General features: G+C 50.8%; 1 protein-coding gene across 1 annotated transcript in view; it reads right to left on the bottom strand.

The window, feature by feature from the left end:
• Aldh1a3 (aldehyde dehydrogenase 1 family member A3) overlaps nucleotides 1-18,065 on the bottom strand; it is a 33,513-nt gene that overhangs the window by 5,493 nt on the left and 9,955 nt on the right. The window contains exons 4-12 of the mRNA XM_032893447.1: nucleotides 13,971-14,100; nucleotides 13,379-13,440; nucleotides 12,545-12,673; nucleotides 10,761-10,874; nucleotides 9,523-9,625; nucleotides 7,694-7,878; nucleotides 3,754-3,918; nucleotides 1,891-2,048; nucleotides 674-748 (exon numbers count right to left, since the gene is read on the bottom strand). Of these exons, the coding sequence (XP_032749338.1) occupies nucleotides 674-748; nucleotides 1,891-2,048; nucleotides 3,754-3,918; nucleotides 7,694-7,878; nucleotides 9,523-9,625; nucleotides 10,761-10,874; nucleotides 12,545-12,673; nucleotides 13,379-13,440; nucleotides 13,971-14,100 (1,121 nt within the window). The remainder of the gene's footprint in view (nucleotides 1-673; nucleotides 749-1,890; nucleotides 2,049-3,753; nucleotides 3,919-7,693; nucleotides 7,879-9,522; nucleotides 9,626-10,760; nucleotides 10,875-12,544; nucleotides 12,674-13,378; nucleotides 13,441-13,970; nucleotides 14,101-18,065) is intronic.

Here is an 18,065-nt window from a genome sequence, read left to right as displayed (position 1 = left end):
AATGACACAACAAAAGGGAGAACATGCCCGCTCAGAAATATTCAGGAACAGCCTCAGGGTGTTGTCACAGATGGTTCCCCAGGAACATTGAGCCTACTAATATGTTTGTCCACACTGGCTAATGAAACCCAGGACCACAGTCAGGATGAATGGAGACAGTGTGCAACTGCAGACCCCAGCATCTTCACTCAGGGACACCCCAACCAACTTTGAGCCTGGGCCAGAGGCAAGATGGTGCACCCTTGAATCACCAGAGACCAGACAGGGAAGGCACAGAGGAACTTGTCCTGCAGAGGCCATGGAGGCACAACACAGTCCCCCAAAAGTATCCAAAAGGAAGCAGAGTCACCCATGGACGAAAGCTGCTCTGGGCGGATTCAGAGCCTGCTTGAGTCAGCCTGTGTTCTCTACCCAAAGTGGAGATGGATGTGCGTCGTGAGAGTGTTGATTGCCACCTCCTCGCCCTGCTAACCTAGACCTAAGAACTGTACAATGTCCCCAGGGCGATGGCACTGGGCAGGAGAAGAAGTTGAGGCTACAGGTTGGTTGTGGGGCTTAGAAGAAGGCGAGGATGGGAAGGAGGGAAGGAAGAGGGGGAGATCTGGAGCAGCCTCCACTGAGGGACCACCAGCCTCTGTGGCAGAGGGGACAGTGAGGGGTCAGAAATACTTACAGTTCTCTGCCATTTCCAGACATTTTGAAGCCACCAAATGGAGCCTGTGCATAGAATGCGTTGTAGCAGTTGACCCTAGACCAAGAGCGAAAGACGCCTGTGTCAGCCGGAGAGCACCCCCCAGTATCGTAAGACACTGGAGCATGGTGGTACCCAGTGCCCAGCCTTAGGACAAAGCCTTGATGACTCGCACAGCTCACTCCTTATGCTCTTTACCCTGCTTCCCGTGCTTCCTGGCAGAAACTACAATTGAAATGTACTGAGAAAGAGCACTAGGGGGTGACTTAGCTGTGAAATGACACAGGCCTGACCTCAGAGCTCTGCTTCCTGGACTGTGCGACTCAGGCTAGTTCAACCTCTCTGAGTCTCATTTCATTCATCTGGAAGATGGGCACTGAGTATACCCCCTGCAGAATTATCAGCGAGGGAATACGTGTCCATACCTTATAGCTTAGTTACTTGTGGACTTAAGAATCCACCAGAGACAAAAATCAGAGAGGCAGTGTGATACGGTGTGTCAAAGGGCCAGGCTTTGGAGCCTCTCGGCGATGTCCAGTGACCTATGGTAGCCATAGGCTCTGTACCCTCAGATTCAACCAACTTCAAATCCAAGGGTTTTGTGCAGATTACTTTTTTCTCTTGCTACTACTCCCTAATCAATGTTATAAACAAATATCAACACGGCATTGTATTGGGTGTCGCAAAATGTGTAGATATACGCAAGAATAGATGGGGTGTGTTTTGGTGGTAAAATGTTTTTTTAACACATATCAGGTCCTGGGGTCAGAGTGCCAGATAGACCAATAGATAGATAGATGGATGGATGGATGGATGGATGGATGGATGGATGGATGGATGGACAGACAGACAGACAATAAGCCATCTGGAAGATGTGCCTAAGCCCCCTGCACACACAAAGGACTTGAGTAGCCATCAAGTTTGGTCTCTCAGCAAGGAATGAATCCTCTGCAGCTAAACACTGAGGGCCAACTGCACTAGCTGTGTGATGCTGGGCCAGCCAGTCCATCTCTTTTTAGGCCTTGATCTCTTCACGTGAAACATGAAGGACTTAAGGCCACAGGGTACGCATTTCAGAGGGCGATCGACAGAACACTTAACAGTGAGAGCACATCACATAACCTCTGCTGACGAAACTGGAAAGGTAAAACTAGTAAGCTTGGATAACACAAACGCTCCAATGTGCATGCTTGGCTCACCAGACTGTCCCCGACTCGAGCGCGGAAGCCAGCTTCAGGGCTTTGTCGAGGTTTTTGGTGAACACGGCCGCCGTGAGCCCATAGTCAGTGCTGTTCGCTCTTTTGATTACTTCCTCCAGGTTTTTGAACTTCAGTATTGGTTGCACTGGTCCAAAAATCTGTGATTAATTACAAGGAGAGAGGTATGTGAGTGAGGATGAGACGGGGTGCCCTGAGCAGGCACCCTGGCTTTTATGGCTTTCCACAGCCCTAGAGCCCCTCCCCTCAAGAGGAAGAACCCCACAGACCTTTATAAATGTGTGATAACTGAAATTCGAATAAGGGATTCAGATGGAACAAAAGAAGATCATTTGAGAATATACGCTGTATTTATGTTTCCTTCGTGCCAGCAGTGTTTCTGAGAACCTTCAGTCTTAGACCTTTGGGAAGAGTCATGTACAGTAGGGTGTACAAAAAGGAAAGCATTGGATAGCTTTCTGTGACGTTCTCTGGAAGGGTGTGGTGTTCACAAGTTGGTAAACGCTGCTTTCCTGGTGGGATTTTCTTTGTTTTCTTTGAGGCAGGATTTCCTTCTGTCATAGTTCTGTCTGTTCTGGACCTCCCTTATAGACTGGGCTAGCCTCAAACTCACATAGATCTGTCTGCCTCTACCCACTGCGTGATGCTGAGATTAAAGGAGTGTGTCACCGTGCCCGGCTCATTCCTGGTGTCTTTTTCTGTCACGTAATGAAGATACTTAAACTACTTCTACAGTGAGTCCCAGGGTACGGAATGGCACAATAGTCACCCAGCAAAGGAAAGCAGAAGACGCTACACATTTGCCTGTTTAGAGGAGAGTCTGAAGGGAGCTGTGAGTGATACAGCAGCAGGTGGGATTGTACACTAGGACAGTGCAGTCTCTGGGAATGGCTTCTCTGCTCCCTTGGGACATCTCATCAACAAGCGTACAAAACAGTGGCAAGAACAAAATAACATTAACAAGAAGTGCATAGACATCTGAGCTCTGCACCTTCACAGAGCGTGAGAGACCTTTCAACGCCTCAAGGAGAAACTATCAGATACCCTCACAGGGAAGCCCATGTCCATCCCCATCGCATGCTCCAGAAGGTTAGGGCAGTACTTCTCAACCTTCCTAATGCCGTCCCTTTAATATAGATCCTCATGTTGTGGGGACCCCCCAACCATAAAATTGTTTTCATTGCTACTTCATAACTGTAATTTCGCTACTGTTATGAATCGTAAATATCAGTGTGTTCAGAGGTCTTAGTGTCATTTGACTCCCCACCTCCCAATGAGGTTTCGACCTACAGGTTGAGAAACTGCTGACTGGACCGTAGACTCCCTCCTTCCTAATCCTGTGCAGAAACAGCCGTCATGTGTCCAACGTAGGAATTAAGCGGCAAAGGGAGATCTACACCTCCCTGGGGTCTGATTAATCTCCACCATTCTCAAGAACAAACGTGGCAGAAAAAAATCAATGAGAATTATAGCTGGGACTCATAGGGATACTTGCTGAAGGAGAGTCTGAAGACTGGGAGGTGGCCACTGTTCCTGGACCCATAGTTTGGTGCCTGGTCATACCTGAAGGGCTAAGAGATGGCTCCCCTGGGCTGTACATGCAACTGTGGAAGGACCTGGGCTGCTGCTGCCTAGTGACCGTACAACCAAGGATGGAAACAGGGCTGGGAAAACTGTAGCTGCTACAGGCCCTGGGGTTCACCAGAAGCACCAGACCCCCCACGTGACAACAGAGCCACCCAGAAATGAGACTGTCTGCCCTGTAAATCCTTCTGGGATTCCTGGAGCCTCAGAATTCTCTGAAGGACCCCTGGGGCCTCAGTGTTTAGCTGACACCATGCCTACCTCCTCTTTGGCAATCCTCATGTTGTCCGTAACGTCTGAGAAGACGGTGGGTTTGATGAACAGCCCTCTGTCCTCCATGGCTGACCCCCCGCATTCTAGCTTGGCCCCTTCCTTCTTCCCACTCTCGATCAGCTCGAGGATTTTGTCAAACTGCTTTTGGTCGATCTGCAAGACACAGAAGGGAGTTACAACTACTTTCTTCCGGGAGGGGATCGTGGTCTCGTGCTTTCAGTGTTTCTCAGCAGATCCTCCTCAGTTCTATGTCCTTGTCAAGTTCTAGATCAGATAACAAAGAGCCTAGTGGTTAGAGAGTTCTCTCTGGCACAAAACTGTACTCTTCGAAACCCCAGGGCCACAGCGGGGTCGTCCAGCCTCATCTCCATCCTGAGACCTTACTCCCATGTCTGGTTGCCCTCTTCATGGTGTGAGGTAAGGCTGAGGGTGAAATAGACTCAGGAATGATTGCATTCTCTCAAGTCTCACCCTTCTGCTATAGGTAAAGAAGTAAAAACGTTTAACAAGTAGAAACGAGATTCCCTAGCTCAATGTCACTATCAGAAACACAACATAGGGTAGCTTTTAGTACACAGATATGCCAAACAGCACTTGGGATATACTTAAGCTAAGGTGTCTTCAGTTGTCTGAAATTCAAGTCTAGTGGTGTCCTATTTACCTACTGCTTACTGAACACCACAGATTGGAGTAGAACTTATTGTAATTATCCTATCATGGTGCAGAGAAGGGAGCAAGGACACAACACCCCTGGGAGCAGTGCAGTGAGCCTCGTGGTAAGGTCTGGGGACTGCTTCTTGGCTGGAGGGACACAAACTGATCAGAAAAGTTCTATGTTCTGCTGTCTCCTTCTTGGCTAGATGGTGCCCAGTGCCACACGCCACAGACTAACACCTAGTTGGGGGACCCAGTTTTTAACCAGATGTCAAAAGGCCACCCCTTCTGGGGATGGCTCAACAGGGAAGATGCTCTTCCTGTCTTCTTCCTCAAATACAGATGCTCGTATTGTGACCAGGTTGACAGACAATTCCTTCCCTCCCAGGCTGAGAGAGACAGAATTTAAAGCAAAACCACTGTTACTGAGACATCCAGAGAGGAGACTTGGTTTCATTCCAGAAACATGAAGTAGGAAAAAAACAAAAACAAAAACAAAAAACAAACCAGGGCTGGAGAGATGGCTCAGTCAGTAAAAATGAGGACTTTGGCTCTCTGGCATCCACAGAAAAAAATTGGACATAGCGACCCACACCTACAGTCCCAGCACTGGGAAAGTGGAGACAAGGTGACCAGTAGGCTGGTCAGCTCGCCTCACCTACTCAGTGCACTCCAGGTGTAGAGACAGATTCTGTCTCCAAATATAGGGTGGATATCCCAGAGGAGGAACCTGACCTTGACCCCTGACCTCTACACACACATACAATACATGCGCACACATATGTGCACATGGCTGCACACACACACATGAACACTTAGGTGCATATACCACAAACACACAGACAGAAAAAGGATGGAAAGTAAGCAAACCCACTTCAGGTTCTTTGAGATTCTTTTCAAGGGACAATAAAGAACCAAATGGTGGCGCCAACGTGGTCTCTTCCGCACAGGGATGGGGAGGAAGTCCAAGCACATAACCACATTCACCTGCCTGCAAGGGAGTCCTGGAGGGGTCCTCCAGGAACAAAGACCACGGGGCCCCACTGTGGGGAGGGGTGAGAATGGGTGGGCATGGTAATGGTGAACCCCTTCCCTGTAGTCCTTTGTGCATGGTTAGAGTCTAGAGCGACGTGCTTACACACCCGCAAAAAGAAACGAAAGGAACCCTAACACATCCAGTTCCCAGCCTTCTCTGTCTTTCTCTGGGTGGCCCAGCAAGGATCCACATGGTGGAAGTAGATGACTTCTGGCCGTCACGTAGGTGTTGTGGCATGTGCAGCCTCCCCCATCCCCACACAAATGTATATGCATACACATTAAATAAATAAATGTCACTTAAAATGTTTTTTTTTAATGTAGGGGAAATAGTCCTTATGTTACAAAACCCCTCTCTCCTCCTAGGGGACCAACATAGCTACAATAGGAACTTCATCAGGCCTCAGGTCTTGGCTGGCTGGAACTACGTTCTATTGGCAGACCCCATCTGTTCTCCAGGCAGCATGGGTCCCTGTCAGAACCCCTACACACCCATGTTCCACCCCCCCTCCCCACATGAGCCCTCATAAACACGTTGTTTAAATCTAATAGCCATCCGTGAAATGTCAGCTGGTGCCTACAGTACAGGAAGAAAGATCTGGCAGGAAGGGAAATGACAGGGCAGGGCACAGCACCAGAAGTGGGAAAAGATGGCCCCCACAGGACCTCTGCAGAGGACGCCTCCGGATCCCGAGAAGGCCAGGTGGCTTCCTTGCTCCGCTGCCAAGTTAACCCAAAAGATGATGGAATGTTCTAGCAAGCTGTCTCCAGCCCCGGCCCCCAATCTAGGTCATCGAGCTCTTCCCCAGGCCTGAGACTCACAGGAGTATTTAGGCAGCTGGATAGCCTTGCAGAGTAAAACCTTACAGGTCTTGGGAAGGGAAAGAACACCCACAGGATCCTGAATAGTGTCCAGTTAGACAGCGTGAGTGCGTTCCAAAGGGACAGTGCACAGCAGAACCCGGGTGGAGTAGACAGACGCCCTCTTCCTGACCCGCTCCCTGGAAATGCCACACCAGAGACTTGGGAGGAAAAGGAGAGACATGTCAGGAAACAAAGCTCCCCACCGACTCCAGAGGATGCTACCATTTGTGGATTCGATTCTGGTCTGTGGCCATGTTTGCACGGAGACCATGGACCTCCCTGTGACCAGACTGTAGAGTTTGTGGTTGAGGCTGGGCATGAGGAATGCACACAGCTACCCCACCAGAGACGAATGACACCAGAGCCACGGAGCACATGGGTTGGAGTCAAGATGGGTGTTACCTTGGCCAGAAAATCCCCCTCCACTTCTTCCTCAGCCATCATCCACACAGAATAGCTACGTAAAACTGATGAGGGTGCCGTGAAATCACATGGGGCAGAGTTGCCAGTCAGGGAATCTGCCTTAAAAGAAGTCTAGTCCCTCTGTTGAGTTCTTCCTGGTGATGCTATACCTTCTACTAATTCCATTTCCCAGATGAGAAAACTAAGGACTGGAAGGAACAAAACCACAGAGCCTCCTTCGAGCTCAGAAGTTTCCCACGTAAACAATTGGTGCCAATTCAGTGTGCTTCTGGGATAGACAGCAGGGAGCAAGTGCTGGATATAATTGGAAACCTGAGGGTTGGGCAGGAATCTGGCAAAGACAGAGTTGCCACCATTCTCTGCTGCAATGGTACGGGGATGGCCAGGCTGCCCTCTTGAATAGCCATCCATGGGCTCTCACGCACTGTTAGTAAGAAGGTCGTGAGCCTTACAAACGTTATTAAACTGCATGGTTGTAGCTATTTGCATTCCCAAACCAGGCCTGCAGAAACCTGTTCCCCGTGCCCAGGATACAGCCCAATCCCTAGAGTCTCTCCACCCTCTGGTTCCTGAGGGTTACCTCATGCCACAATGCATGTGGCCTTGAAGGCCCTTGAGTCAAGTTTGTCAGTCATTGCCCTGACTGTCCACCTCTTCTGCAGGGTTCAGGGAACTCTCTCTCTCTCTCTCCCCCAAGCTTTGAAGGTTACCATATCAAGAAGGCTGCCGGATGGGGCAGATAGCCTTGAATCGGTATCCACTGATTCCAGTGGATACAACTCCATTTCCTGACAGAAACAGTTCCTCCAGCTTCTAAATAAAAACCTCCAGTGGTCAGCAGAGGCTAATTCTTTTCCTTGGAGGGGGAAATCCTGTCCGTGACCATACTTCTGCCTAGCTCCTTCCCCACAGGACCACCACACGTGTGTGGACATGTTTGTTGGTGGGTTACCTGAGGCCCCTGCTCCGTTTTGGCATCGAAGGGGTCTCCAACTGGCCTCTTCTTGGCGAACTCCACACTCCTCCTCACAAACTCCCCGTAGACCTGCTCTTCCACAAACACCCTGGAGGCCGCTGTGCAGCACTGGCCTTGGTTGAAGAACACTCCCTGGTGAGCACACTCCACGGCCAAGTCCACTGGGGGTCGGGGGAGGAGGCAAGAGGAAGCGATTAAGTTGTTACAGCAGGCCTGACAGCTGCAACTCTAATTACCCCCACAAGAAAACAGGGCCCAGATGACTGCATTTCAGAAACTAATTTTTCTTTCTCGGCGCTTCCCAAAGGAGTGGATGGGGAAAAGGATTTTAGACTCACCAAGTCTGTGTTAAGGAAGTCTGGAGACTCAGGGTCTCTCGGTGTCTTTAATTGGCTAATGAGTACAGAGGAGGAACACTTTCCAGTTCGACCGTCCGTGGAATCCCCCAACCTGTCTTTCCTGTCCCTGGGGGGACTGTGTCCCAGCGGGGTTGAAAGAGGACAGTCTCACAAGGATCTCAGACCTCCCTGCACCCCACCCCTGCCTGCATCTGGGCCAGGGGCCAGTATGGCCTCTCCTGAAGACATCAATTCAATTCCTGGTCCCTGATGGGAACCAGGAAGGATGACTGAAGTGACAGAGCGTTGCATATCACCCTGGGCATTATGTCAGGATTTAATTTGGGAGAATGGCATTCCCTGGAGGAGGAGACTGGAGGGAAAGGGGGAACAGGCTCTGTTTTCATGACCCTGGAAAACCAGCCCCTACAACGGGTTCCCTTCACTGAAAGGACATCAGGTGGGACAAATACAAAACAGTACTGGCTCTCTGGGATGGGAGTCTGGAACCCTAAAAGGGACTCTGGTAGCAACAGTGAGCAGACCAGAGACCAGCAGTCCCTCTCCACAGCCCCCCTGGGCTTCTTACTCACTCTTCCCTCCCACTGAAAATCAGCATTAGGGAAAGGGACCAGTCCTTCACATCTCTGAGAAATGGCACCAGTGTCATTATTTCTCGGGGCCATTTGCGGTTCCAGTCTTATCTGAGTGTGGAACAGAAGGCCCTGTTCTCTGTGACTGGGATTTCTGGCACAGAGCGGACAGTGGGGAAGGCTGTTCTCCAAGGCATAGGTGCTCTCGGGCCTTCGAGGAGTCGCACCTTTTGATAGGTGACCCATTATCAGAGCGGCGAATGCTCCCTGCGGCCCTTTCTGCCCTCTTCTGGACATAAGAGCCAACAGTAACATGCGTACCCTTTAATACTGTGTCCCACAACTCTGGCAAGACACAAGTTGTGCCCAGCCGCTGTACAGGTGGCTGTGCCAGGAGAGAGACACAGGAACTACACCCAGAGCATTCAGCAAGGCTGTCCTCTGGTGTGTCAGGCCCAAGACAAAAAAGAAAGAAACACTTCAACTCTTTCAAGAGCCTAAGAACGCTGCATCGACAGCAGATTGAAGATAGAAAAATGGATGCCCAAAATGGGGAGCCTGCCTTCTCCTTCTCCAGCCCAGAAGGGGTCTATAGGAGAAACTGGACCCTGTCTACAGACTCCCCAAAAACTCCTCTATCTCCTTAGGGACAGGAAGGTGAGCTTAGCCTTCAGGCACAGTCCCTGCACTACCCACACGTCACACGCTTGCCCATCTCAGCAGTGGCGTTCTGCCTTCCATAGGCCTGGACCTGTGTGGGGACAATGGTAGGCCCAGCCCATGAGGAAAGCATTCCATTCTGTATATGTTCTCTTCACGGGTCTTGAATGCACGCCAGGAAGTGAGGGGAAGACTGATGGCCCCAGTGACTCACGGTCAGCGTCCGCACACACGATACACGGGTTCCTGCCTCCCAGCTCCAGCGTGACCCGCTTCAGGTTGCTCCTGGAGGCAGCTTCTTTAACCAGCTTTCCAACCTTCAGGGTAAGAAGCAGGCTTGGTTAACTCTTAGATGTGGTGAGCGTGTGCAGGCAGGCTTTGGATAGCCCAGTCACCTGCCCCAGTAAAGCACCCCAGGCCTGATGCATCACACTGGCACACAGCGTTGGCTCGCCAGGCTGCTCACTGCAGCGGGGCGCCATGCCGAACCTGGTGTTAAGGAAGTCTGGAGACTCAGGGTTTGACCTGGCACTCCTGCTCGTAATAGCTGAGACTCTGCCAACCAATATGGAGGTGGTGTTGGTTTGAGAGGACTGTCAGGTCGGGAAAACATCAAAGATGGCTCATTCTCTAGAACCCCTTGAAAGACTGAGCCCACCTTGGGAGGAGGAATGAGAATCAGTAGCTGAGGTAGTGCCACAGAACCACCCTCCCACATACCCTGATAGGGTCCCTCTGGGACCTGAGTACCCCAACTGGATGCAGGGCTGGCTGGCCCAATGTGCCTCCTGACTCATCCTGTCAACAAGTTTAGACAGGCACCAAGAACCTCAGAGCTGGGAAAGACCTGGGGGACCAAGGCAGACCCTGAGACATTGAGCTGGATAGCTCAGTGTCCACATTGCCAGGACCTGTTTAATACCATGCAAGGGAATGGTGGCTATAGGCCAGAGTCTTATTAGAGTCTGTAAGGATGCTCACCCTGGCTGCCAAAGGGGATGGCAGGAATGGGGTGGGTAGCAGGCTCCTGACTGGACTAGACATCTCAGAGATGTCCATTCCCCGCCCCCCATCATTCTGCTTGTCCTCTTTTTAAAAAAAATTATTTGTAGGTGCTCTTCACATATGAAGGATATAAAAATATTTGGAGAGCTACATGCTGTACAACTGGTTTTCTCTCAGCTTATTTATCATCTTAGTCTTAATGATATTGTTTGCTATATGGGTGTTTTACTTTTTTATTTTATCTTATCTCTCAGTTATTTTTTCAAAGGCTTCCAAACTCTATTAACTATTTAGTTTGGGAACTGGAACATTTCCTAACAGTTTACTAGTAGGTTTAGAAAAAGAGAAGCAAACAGCATTTGAGCTTCTCAAGGAAACGTCCGTCAGTGGGTCCCAGATAATGGACTGGTTGCTGTCTTTGCCAGCAGCTTCACAAAGAGGGCTTACCTCTGTGGAGCCGGTGAAGGCTATCTTGTTGATCTGTGGATGAGAGGAGATCGCTGCCCCCACTGTGGGCCCAAAGCCTGGCACAATGTTCACCACACCTGGAGGGAACCCGACCTGGGAGGGACAGAAGTGGTATCAAAGGATCAGACAGAGAGCACCTACTGCAAACCTATCTTCAGGGGCGCTCAAGAATTGTAGCCCTGTAATGTCCCCAAGCAGAACAGTATCCCCTAAGGGCAGCTGGGTCACACGCTGGCCAGGATGCACCCACATCAGCTGCAGCAGCCTCCCCCATCCCCGGACCCCACCATGCCGGTCTTCCAATCCTCTGCTGCTGGCTGGGATGAAGGCAATGGAAGAACTGATCACACCCAGGAAGTCGATCATCCTAGCAGAGCCCAGGAGCAAAGGTTCAGAGATACCACTAGGTGGCAGTGGTCCTCTTGGATAAGACTGCCTGTGTGTGTGTGTGTGTGTGTGTGTGTGTGTGTGTGTGTGTGTCTGTGTGTGTGTGTGTGTGTGTGTCTGTGTGTGTGTGTGTGTCTGTGTGTGTGTGTGTATGTTGGAGAGACTGTGTGTTTTTGTGTGCATGCTTGTATGTCTGCATGTGTACACACGTGCCTACGAACGTGCCTGTCTGAACATGTTTATGTATATGTGTGTGGGGCTGTAAGAAAATGGGGATGTGAAAGCATTTTTACTTGTGAGAGTGTTTGTATGAGTGTGTGAATGGGTGTGTGAAGGTATGTGTGTGAAAGATCATATGTGAGTCTGTGTGTGCCTAGGAGTGTCACCATGTGAACATGAGACTGTGCGTGTGCGTGTGCGTGTGCATGTGTTTAGTTTGAGAATCTAGAGCACTGGGGCAGGCAGCCACCAGGGATTGCTCGACTACAGCTACATCCTCCCCTTGCTGGCCCCACTGGGCCCGTCCAGGATTGGCACCGCTGATCTTCCATACAGACACTCACGTCCCCCACACATGGAAGGCCTCCCTGTTAATAAGACTTTCACCAATCTAAGGAGGTAGAAGGTGCCATTCCCAAAGCAGGGTCTTGTCTTTGACTTTATGTTTAAAATGGCGTTTTAGGGCACAGTGTTCGACTCTTAAGTTTCCTAGGCACTATTCTGCAACCGTTGTGATTTTAGAGGCTTGAGTCTCTTTTACATGAAAGCATGTGTGACCCGTGAGAGGAAGGCGAGTTCTAGCTGGTTACAGCAGCCCAGCCTCCCTCAGCAGCACCGTGCACACCTCCCCGCTGCCTCGGTCCAGCTGGGAGGGAAACGGTCACCTTTCTCCCAGCTCGTCTTTCTTCCTGTTCTTCCCATCTTCACTACATGCGTGCTGATGATGGAATAGCTGAAATATGTTGCCAGGTGTGTCTGACAGGTGTCCCTCTAGGCCACCGCTTCCCTGAGTTGTGGCTCCCTGGGGTGGGGAGGTTCCTGGGAACCCACACACAGCTGCAGCTAACTACCTCGATAACTGGCAAGGCCACCCTCCCACCCTCCCATGGCCACCGAGCCCAGGACCCGTGGAGTTTGGAGATCTCATTTTTCACCCGCCTCTTGCAATGCTCTAGGTAAAACACAGAGAGCTAAGCACTGGTTTATGCCTTAATGAGAGAGGCAGGTTATTTTTTGGACCACGGTGAAGGACAGCAGCTTCCAGATCAGCTACCATGTGCAGCTAAGCCAACTGGCCATGCCCTGCCTTCTGAACGGTGAGCTGGTGGTGCTGTCACTGCTTTCAATGGTGTCTAGCTCCTCGCCAGGCTTCTTACCTCTTTGATGAGAGAAGCGAGGTACAGGGCAGTGAGAGGCGTCTGCTCAGCTGGCTTCAGGACCACGGTGTTCCCGCAGCACAGGGCAGGAGCCAGTTTCCAGGTCAGTATCAACAGGGGGAAGTTCCACTGTGTCAGAGCACAAGAAAGGGGCCTTGAGGCTCAGGTCCACTGTGCCCCCATCCCAGGGCCCAGCCACCCCTGTGGATGCTTCCTTTATGTGGTCTAGATTGGGCTTTGAAGGGTAGAATCGGAGTATGCAAGGCTGCAGGAGTCCAGTGTTAGCTCAGCACCATCCTGGAAGATACTAACAGAGCACAGTTCTACCCTATGTGTCTTCCTACTCCCTCCGAAATGTTTACCGAAGGGGTGACATTTCCCTTGTCGCTTCACTCAGCTGCTGTGAAAGTGGCCCAGGGCTTCCCAAACAGATAGGCAGTATCGAGTTCCCCAACCTGTCTCAGCCCCTTAGTGTCCCAGGCTGCAGGAATGGGGCCTGCTATTGCCAGGAGTGCTTATCCTAGCCTAAGCTCCTACTTGCCTGCCTTGCTCTGTTTCCTTCCAAAGGCCACCGATCCATGTCTCTGCCCAGACAGGTCTGACTGTTTGCAAAGCCCTCTTCTCTGGTGACCAGACATTCCTGTGTCCCAGGCCCAATTAAGAGACTCTGTCCCAGAGAAGGAGGCCACTCTGCTGGAATTCACCATGCCTCCTGCCGAACACCCTACATTATCTTAGGAGTCCTGACGTCGAACCCTGTGCCCACAGCCTGTCCCCGGCAGTGGCTGTTACAGAGGGCAGAAACAGTCAGTGAAGGAACACTTTGATACTCACTGGTGTAATGGCCCCACACACCCCGATGGGCTCATGCCTGGTGAAGCACATGACGTTGTCATCTGGAAGAGAGGTGACACAGGGGAAGAATACAGTCATGGTTAATTAGCTCGCATGGATCCAGGCATGGTGGCACACACCTTTAATCCCAGCCCTTGGGAGACAGAGGCAGGTGGATCTCTGGGAGTTCAAGGCCAGCCTGGCCTATATAGCAAATTCTAGGGCAAACTGGAGCTAATAAAAAAGACACTGTCTTAAAACAACAACAACAACAACAACAACACAACATCGATAACAACCACAACAAGACCACACAAACAAACAAAAAGGAACTTCACTGGGTAAAACTGAAAGAGAGAAATAGAGAAGCCTTCGAGGGTCCCAGGTCTCGCTGTTATCTGTAACACAAAGAAGTGATTTGGGCTCAAGTTCAAAACACGAACTGAACACCCTAGAAGAAGAAGCATGGTCTATGTGGGGACAGAGCCCATGGGACAGACGCACTGCAGGGGAAAGAACAAGGGACAGGGGTGGGCTGGGGGAATAGATTCCCCAGTAGACCCCAGTGAGGTCAGAGTCTGTGCAGGCTCACCTGTGGGGATGGTCCTGCCCTGGATTTTGTCTGCCCACCCGGCAAAATATCTGAAGGTCTTAATACAGCCCTCCAGGTCGACGAAAAAGGCATGAAGGAACGGCTTGCCGGTGTCCATGGTCTCCAGAGTCTGCAAGAACAAGGCAGTGTCTTTTGTGGACACAGCATTTTTCCCCTTCATCCAGTTGTTAAGTAGAGGGACTCAGGAGAAAGCACAACCCCAGAGCATAGCTCTCTAGACCTCAGTCCTTACACACCACTTCAGAAAACCTGCCTCTAAATTGAAATGGACCTGTACGGGCAAGGACTGACCCCTCCCCCTTTATTGTCTGGTGTCTGAAGCAAGGGGCTGGCAAACGTGGGCACTGTCTCCGCTGATGCTCATTGGGACATGTGCCGTGCGCCATCTGCCCTGGCGTTTGGTCTTCCATCCAGAGCACAGCAGTCTTCAAGGCACCATCCAGACACACAAATTCCTGTTCCCCTAGGGAGCTTCCAGAAACTTGGCTGGCAAGAGGATGGCTTCTTTTAACAAAACGGAAAGGGAAGGCACTGGTTTTTCCTTCTCAGCTGGGCTGGTCAGTGTGGCAGTGGAAAGAACCATGGAACTCAGGAGGGTCAGGCCACCAGCCCAACAATGCAAGGCTCTCCATGCAGTCGGCTGGCCGGATGCGGAAACAGACGAGGGAGGGCAAGCTAGGCAAGGGTGTCGCTGCTCAATGTTGGGATTCTTTTCTATTTCAAGCCTGGGTGAAAGAAACCCCTTTGTCTCTCACACAAGCAGCCCCTTGGAGCACTCTGCTGAAATGTCCACTTATCTGGCCTCACAGAGTATCCACCCGCCGCATCGCCTAGGGCTGAATTCCTGTCCAAGTCTCTATGGAGCTAGATGATGCTGGAGAGAGGAAGGGAGGTGCCTCCTCATTCCAACCCAGGGCTTCATTCCCAAGGCACTTGTCCATGTTTTATTGGATCCTGGATGGCTCTGTTCCCATTAGAAGATACGGAGAGGATACAGATGCTAAGGCTAGCAGGGCCCCGGGACTCCCTAAGGCTGAACAGCAGCCAGCACTAACCTCCAGGAATCTTAGCTATCACCTGTTATGCTGGCATTTGGAAGACTTGACATATCCAGGGCTCTTCTGTCAGACTTCTACCTCAGAGACAACCCACAGAAACACCCACAGCCTGCATGTGTGTTATGTTTGTGTGTACGCATTCATGTGTGTGTGGATGCACCTGTGTCTGGGTACATATGCACGTAGAAGCTGCTCAATTCTTTGTCACCTTACTTTTTTGAGGCCAGATCTGGCTAACCAGTGAGCTCTAGACTCCTCCTGTCCCCATCTCTTCAGCCCTGGCATTCATCACAGGTGCATCCTGCCAGGCCTGGCTTTTTGTGTGGCGCTCAGGATGCAAACTCAAGGCTTCATGCTCATGTTGCAAACGCTCTGTTGACTGAACCATCTCCCCATAGGACTCATCACTTCTGACTGACACTGTCTGAGCCCTCAGATGTCATCTTCCACCTCAGTTTCTGCTGCGGTCAAAGGAAGATATTAACAGTTTCACCTTCTTGGGGCTGGTGTGCGAGTTAAAGCAATCAGGGGACAAAAGGCTCAAATAAGTAGTGTACTGCAGTGAAACTGCTCGAATGCTAACTGGTGGACAAGCCAGCTTTCTCTTATGCACTAGATGGGCGCTGGGTGATCCTCGCTGTGTTCCTGAGGAGGAAGGACTCAGACTGGCTGAAGATGACAGAACTTGGGTCTGAGAGTCTGGGCCTCACCCTGAACCTCATCCACTTGGAGACCAGCATGGCACCCAGGGCCCTGTACCTTTGGCTCCTGTGGATTTGCTCCTCCACTCTCATTTCCTGAGGAGAAACCTAGTACTAGCAGGAATGTCCAAAGACATTCTGGACAGTCCCCAAGTGCATGAACACGGTGTGCATGAAGCTAGGGACCTGTCTATTCTTGCTCTTTTCTGGGATAAGGCAAGAGAGAAGACACTGATGGAGTTTTGTGGGCAAATTTGGAGCCTGGTAGCCCTCTGCCTCCTATCCTGGATTTCTTCTTTGGTTTGGGAGCCTTGGATTAGGTAGGCTTTTTTTTTTTTTCTTTCCGGGCCTCAACTTCCTGGGTTTGAAATGAGATAATACATGCTGTAAGTTCAGAGCCTACAAATCAGGTCCATGGGGAGCATTCAGTAAGCATTACCTACAGATTTAAACCATCAAACCATTAATCTGGGCGAGATCGCTTAGTCGAGTAGTAACTTGAATTTTCCAGGCTGGTTGTAAAGAATCAGTACAAACAAAACCCAGTTCACAGTAAATTTGCTCGAAAAGGGACGGGCAGCTAAAGAGACCGCTCAGTTGGTAAGTGCTTACTGCGTAAGCCTGAGGACCCGAGTTCAATCCCTAGAACCCACATTTGAGAAAAGTCAGGAGTGGTGTGGCACACTCTCGTAATTCCTGCACGAAGAAGGCAGAGACAGATCCCTGGAACTCACTGCCTAATTAGTGAGCACCAAGCCAATCAGACATTGTTTAAAACAAAAAACAAACAAAGACAACAAAGTGGGTGGCTCTCGTGGAACAACCCGTGACGGTGACCTCTGACCTACACACACACACACACACACACACACACACACACACACACACACACACACGAAACCTGTGCATGCACAGCTATGCTCACACGTTGTGCTGGCTAATGGTTCATCACCCGTGTAGGAGCTAGAGTCGTGTGGGCAGAAGAACCTCAATTGAGAAAGTGCCCTCACCAGATTGGCCTGTACGCAAGTCTGTGGGGGCATTTTCTGATTAGCGAAGGAGGGTCCACAGCTCACTGTGGGCGGCACCAACCCCAGACAGGTAGTCCTGAATGGTAGAAGCCAGCAGGCTGAGAGAGCCATGTGGAGCAGGCCAGGTAAGCATCACATTTCCTACCTCAGGTCCCGTGAGTTCCTGCCCTGATTTCCCCGAGTGATGGAGTGTGCTCTCAAAGTTCTAAGCTGAAATAAACCCTTTCCTCCCCAAGTTTCTTTTGGCTGTGGCATTTTATTACAGCAATAGAAACTCTAACTAAGATAGATATCCATCTCCACATGCACAAAGGGAAAAGAAAAAGAGGAGGGAAGAAGAGGTGGTGGAGGAGGAGCTGGAGGAAGAGGAGGAGGAGGTGTAGGAGAAGGATGTGGAGGAGGAGGAAAAAGAGGAATGAGAGGACGAGTGGTGGAGGAGAGACTGGAGTTCAGGTAGAGGACGGAGGTTGAGTGTTGGCTCCAGACAGGAGCTGGTGGTGGTCTTCCTGCTGTGCTCAGACATGGGCCATCTCGGTCACTCCTAGGCTTACTTTATTTAGCACATTAGGAGAAAAATGCACCTTCTGAAAAGTTAGCATCTCACTGTTCAGATGCTACAGGACAATTGGTTGCTAGTGAGGCTGCTCCAAAATGCCAGTGTGCCCAGGCTGCAAAGGAGGGTCCAGAAATGGCGCCTAAACTGAAAGGTCAAATCCTATCAAAGAGGAGCCTTATGTGGCACCTATGTGGATGAGCGCCCAGAGGGCCAGAGCTTGGGCCCAGGTTCCTCAACAGAGCTAGAAAGTCACGAGCCATGGAGGCCCCAACATCTGTTTCCAAACTTTGAACACAGAATAAATACTCAGTTCCATCAAACCACGGAGCCGGCAAGAGAATATAACAGAATAAAGCGTTTTGCTACTCAAAAAGGCAGGAAACCATATCAAGGTGGAGAGAGAGGGGCGCCCTCCTATGATGTGGTTAGAGTTCTCAAAGCCATATTTCCCAGTCATTCTTGGGGCCCTTTAATGTTGGGGCCAAGAGCTGGATCTTATTTCTTGCGGGCGACCAGGTTGTAGTGGCAGGAGTGGTGTGCTGTGTGGTGGCCCCATTCCCCCCAACCTGCTTCCGTCTGCTATCAACAAGCTATCTTGCCAGGGCGATGGGGCAGGAGAGGAAGGTGGCCACGCACTGTCACAGATGGCACTGACACTTGAGGACAGGGCGGGGAAGGTTGCCCAGGGCACATCCTCTTCAGCCTATTAGTACTCACGGACATTGCAG

Source organism: Rattus rattus, chromosome 2, assembly GCF_011064425.1.
Source record: "Rattus rattus isolate New Zealand chromosome 2, Rrattus_CSIRO_v1, whole genome shotgun sequence".
Classification (NCBI taxonomy): domain Eukaryota; kingdom Metazoa; phylum Chordata; class Mammalia; order Rodentia; family Muridae; genus Rattus; species Rattus rattus.
This window is presented reverse-complemented; position numbering and strand designations above follow the sequence as displayed.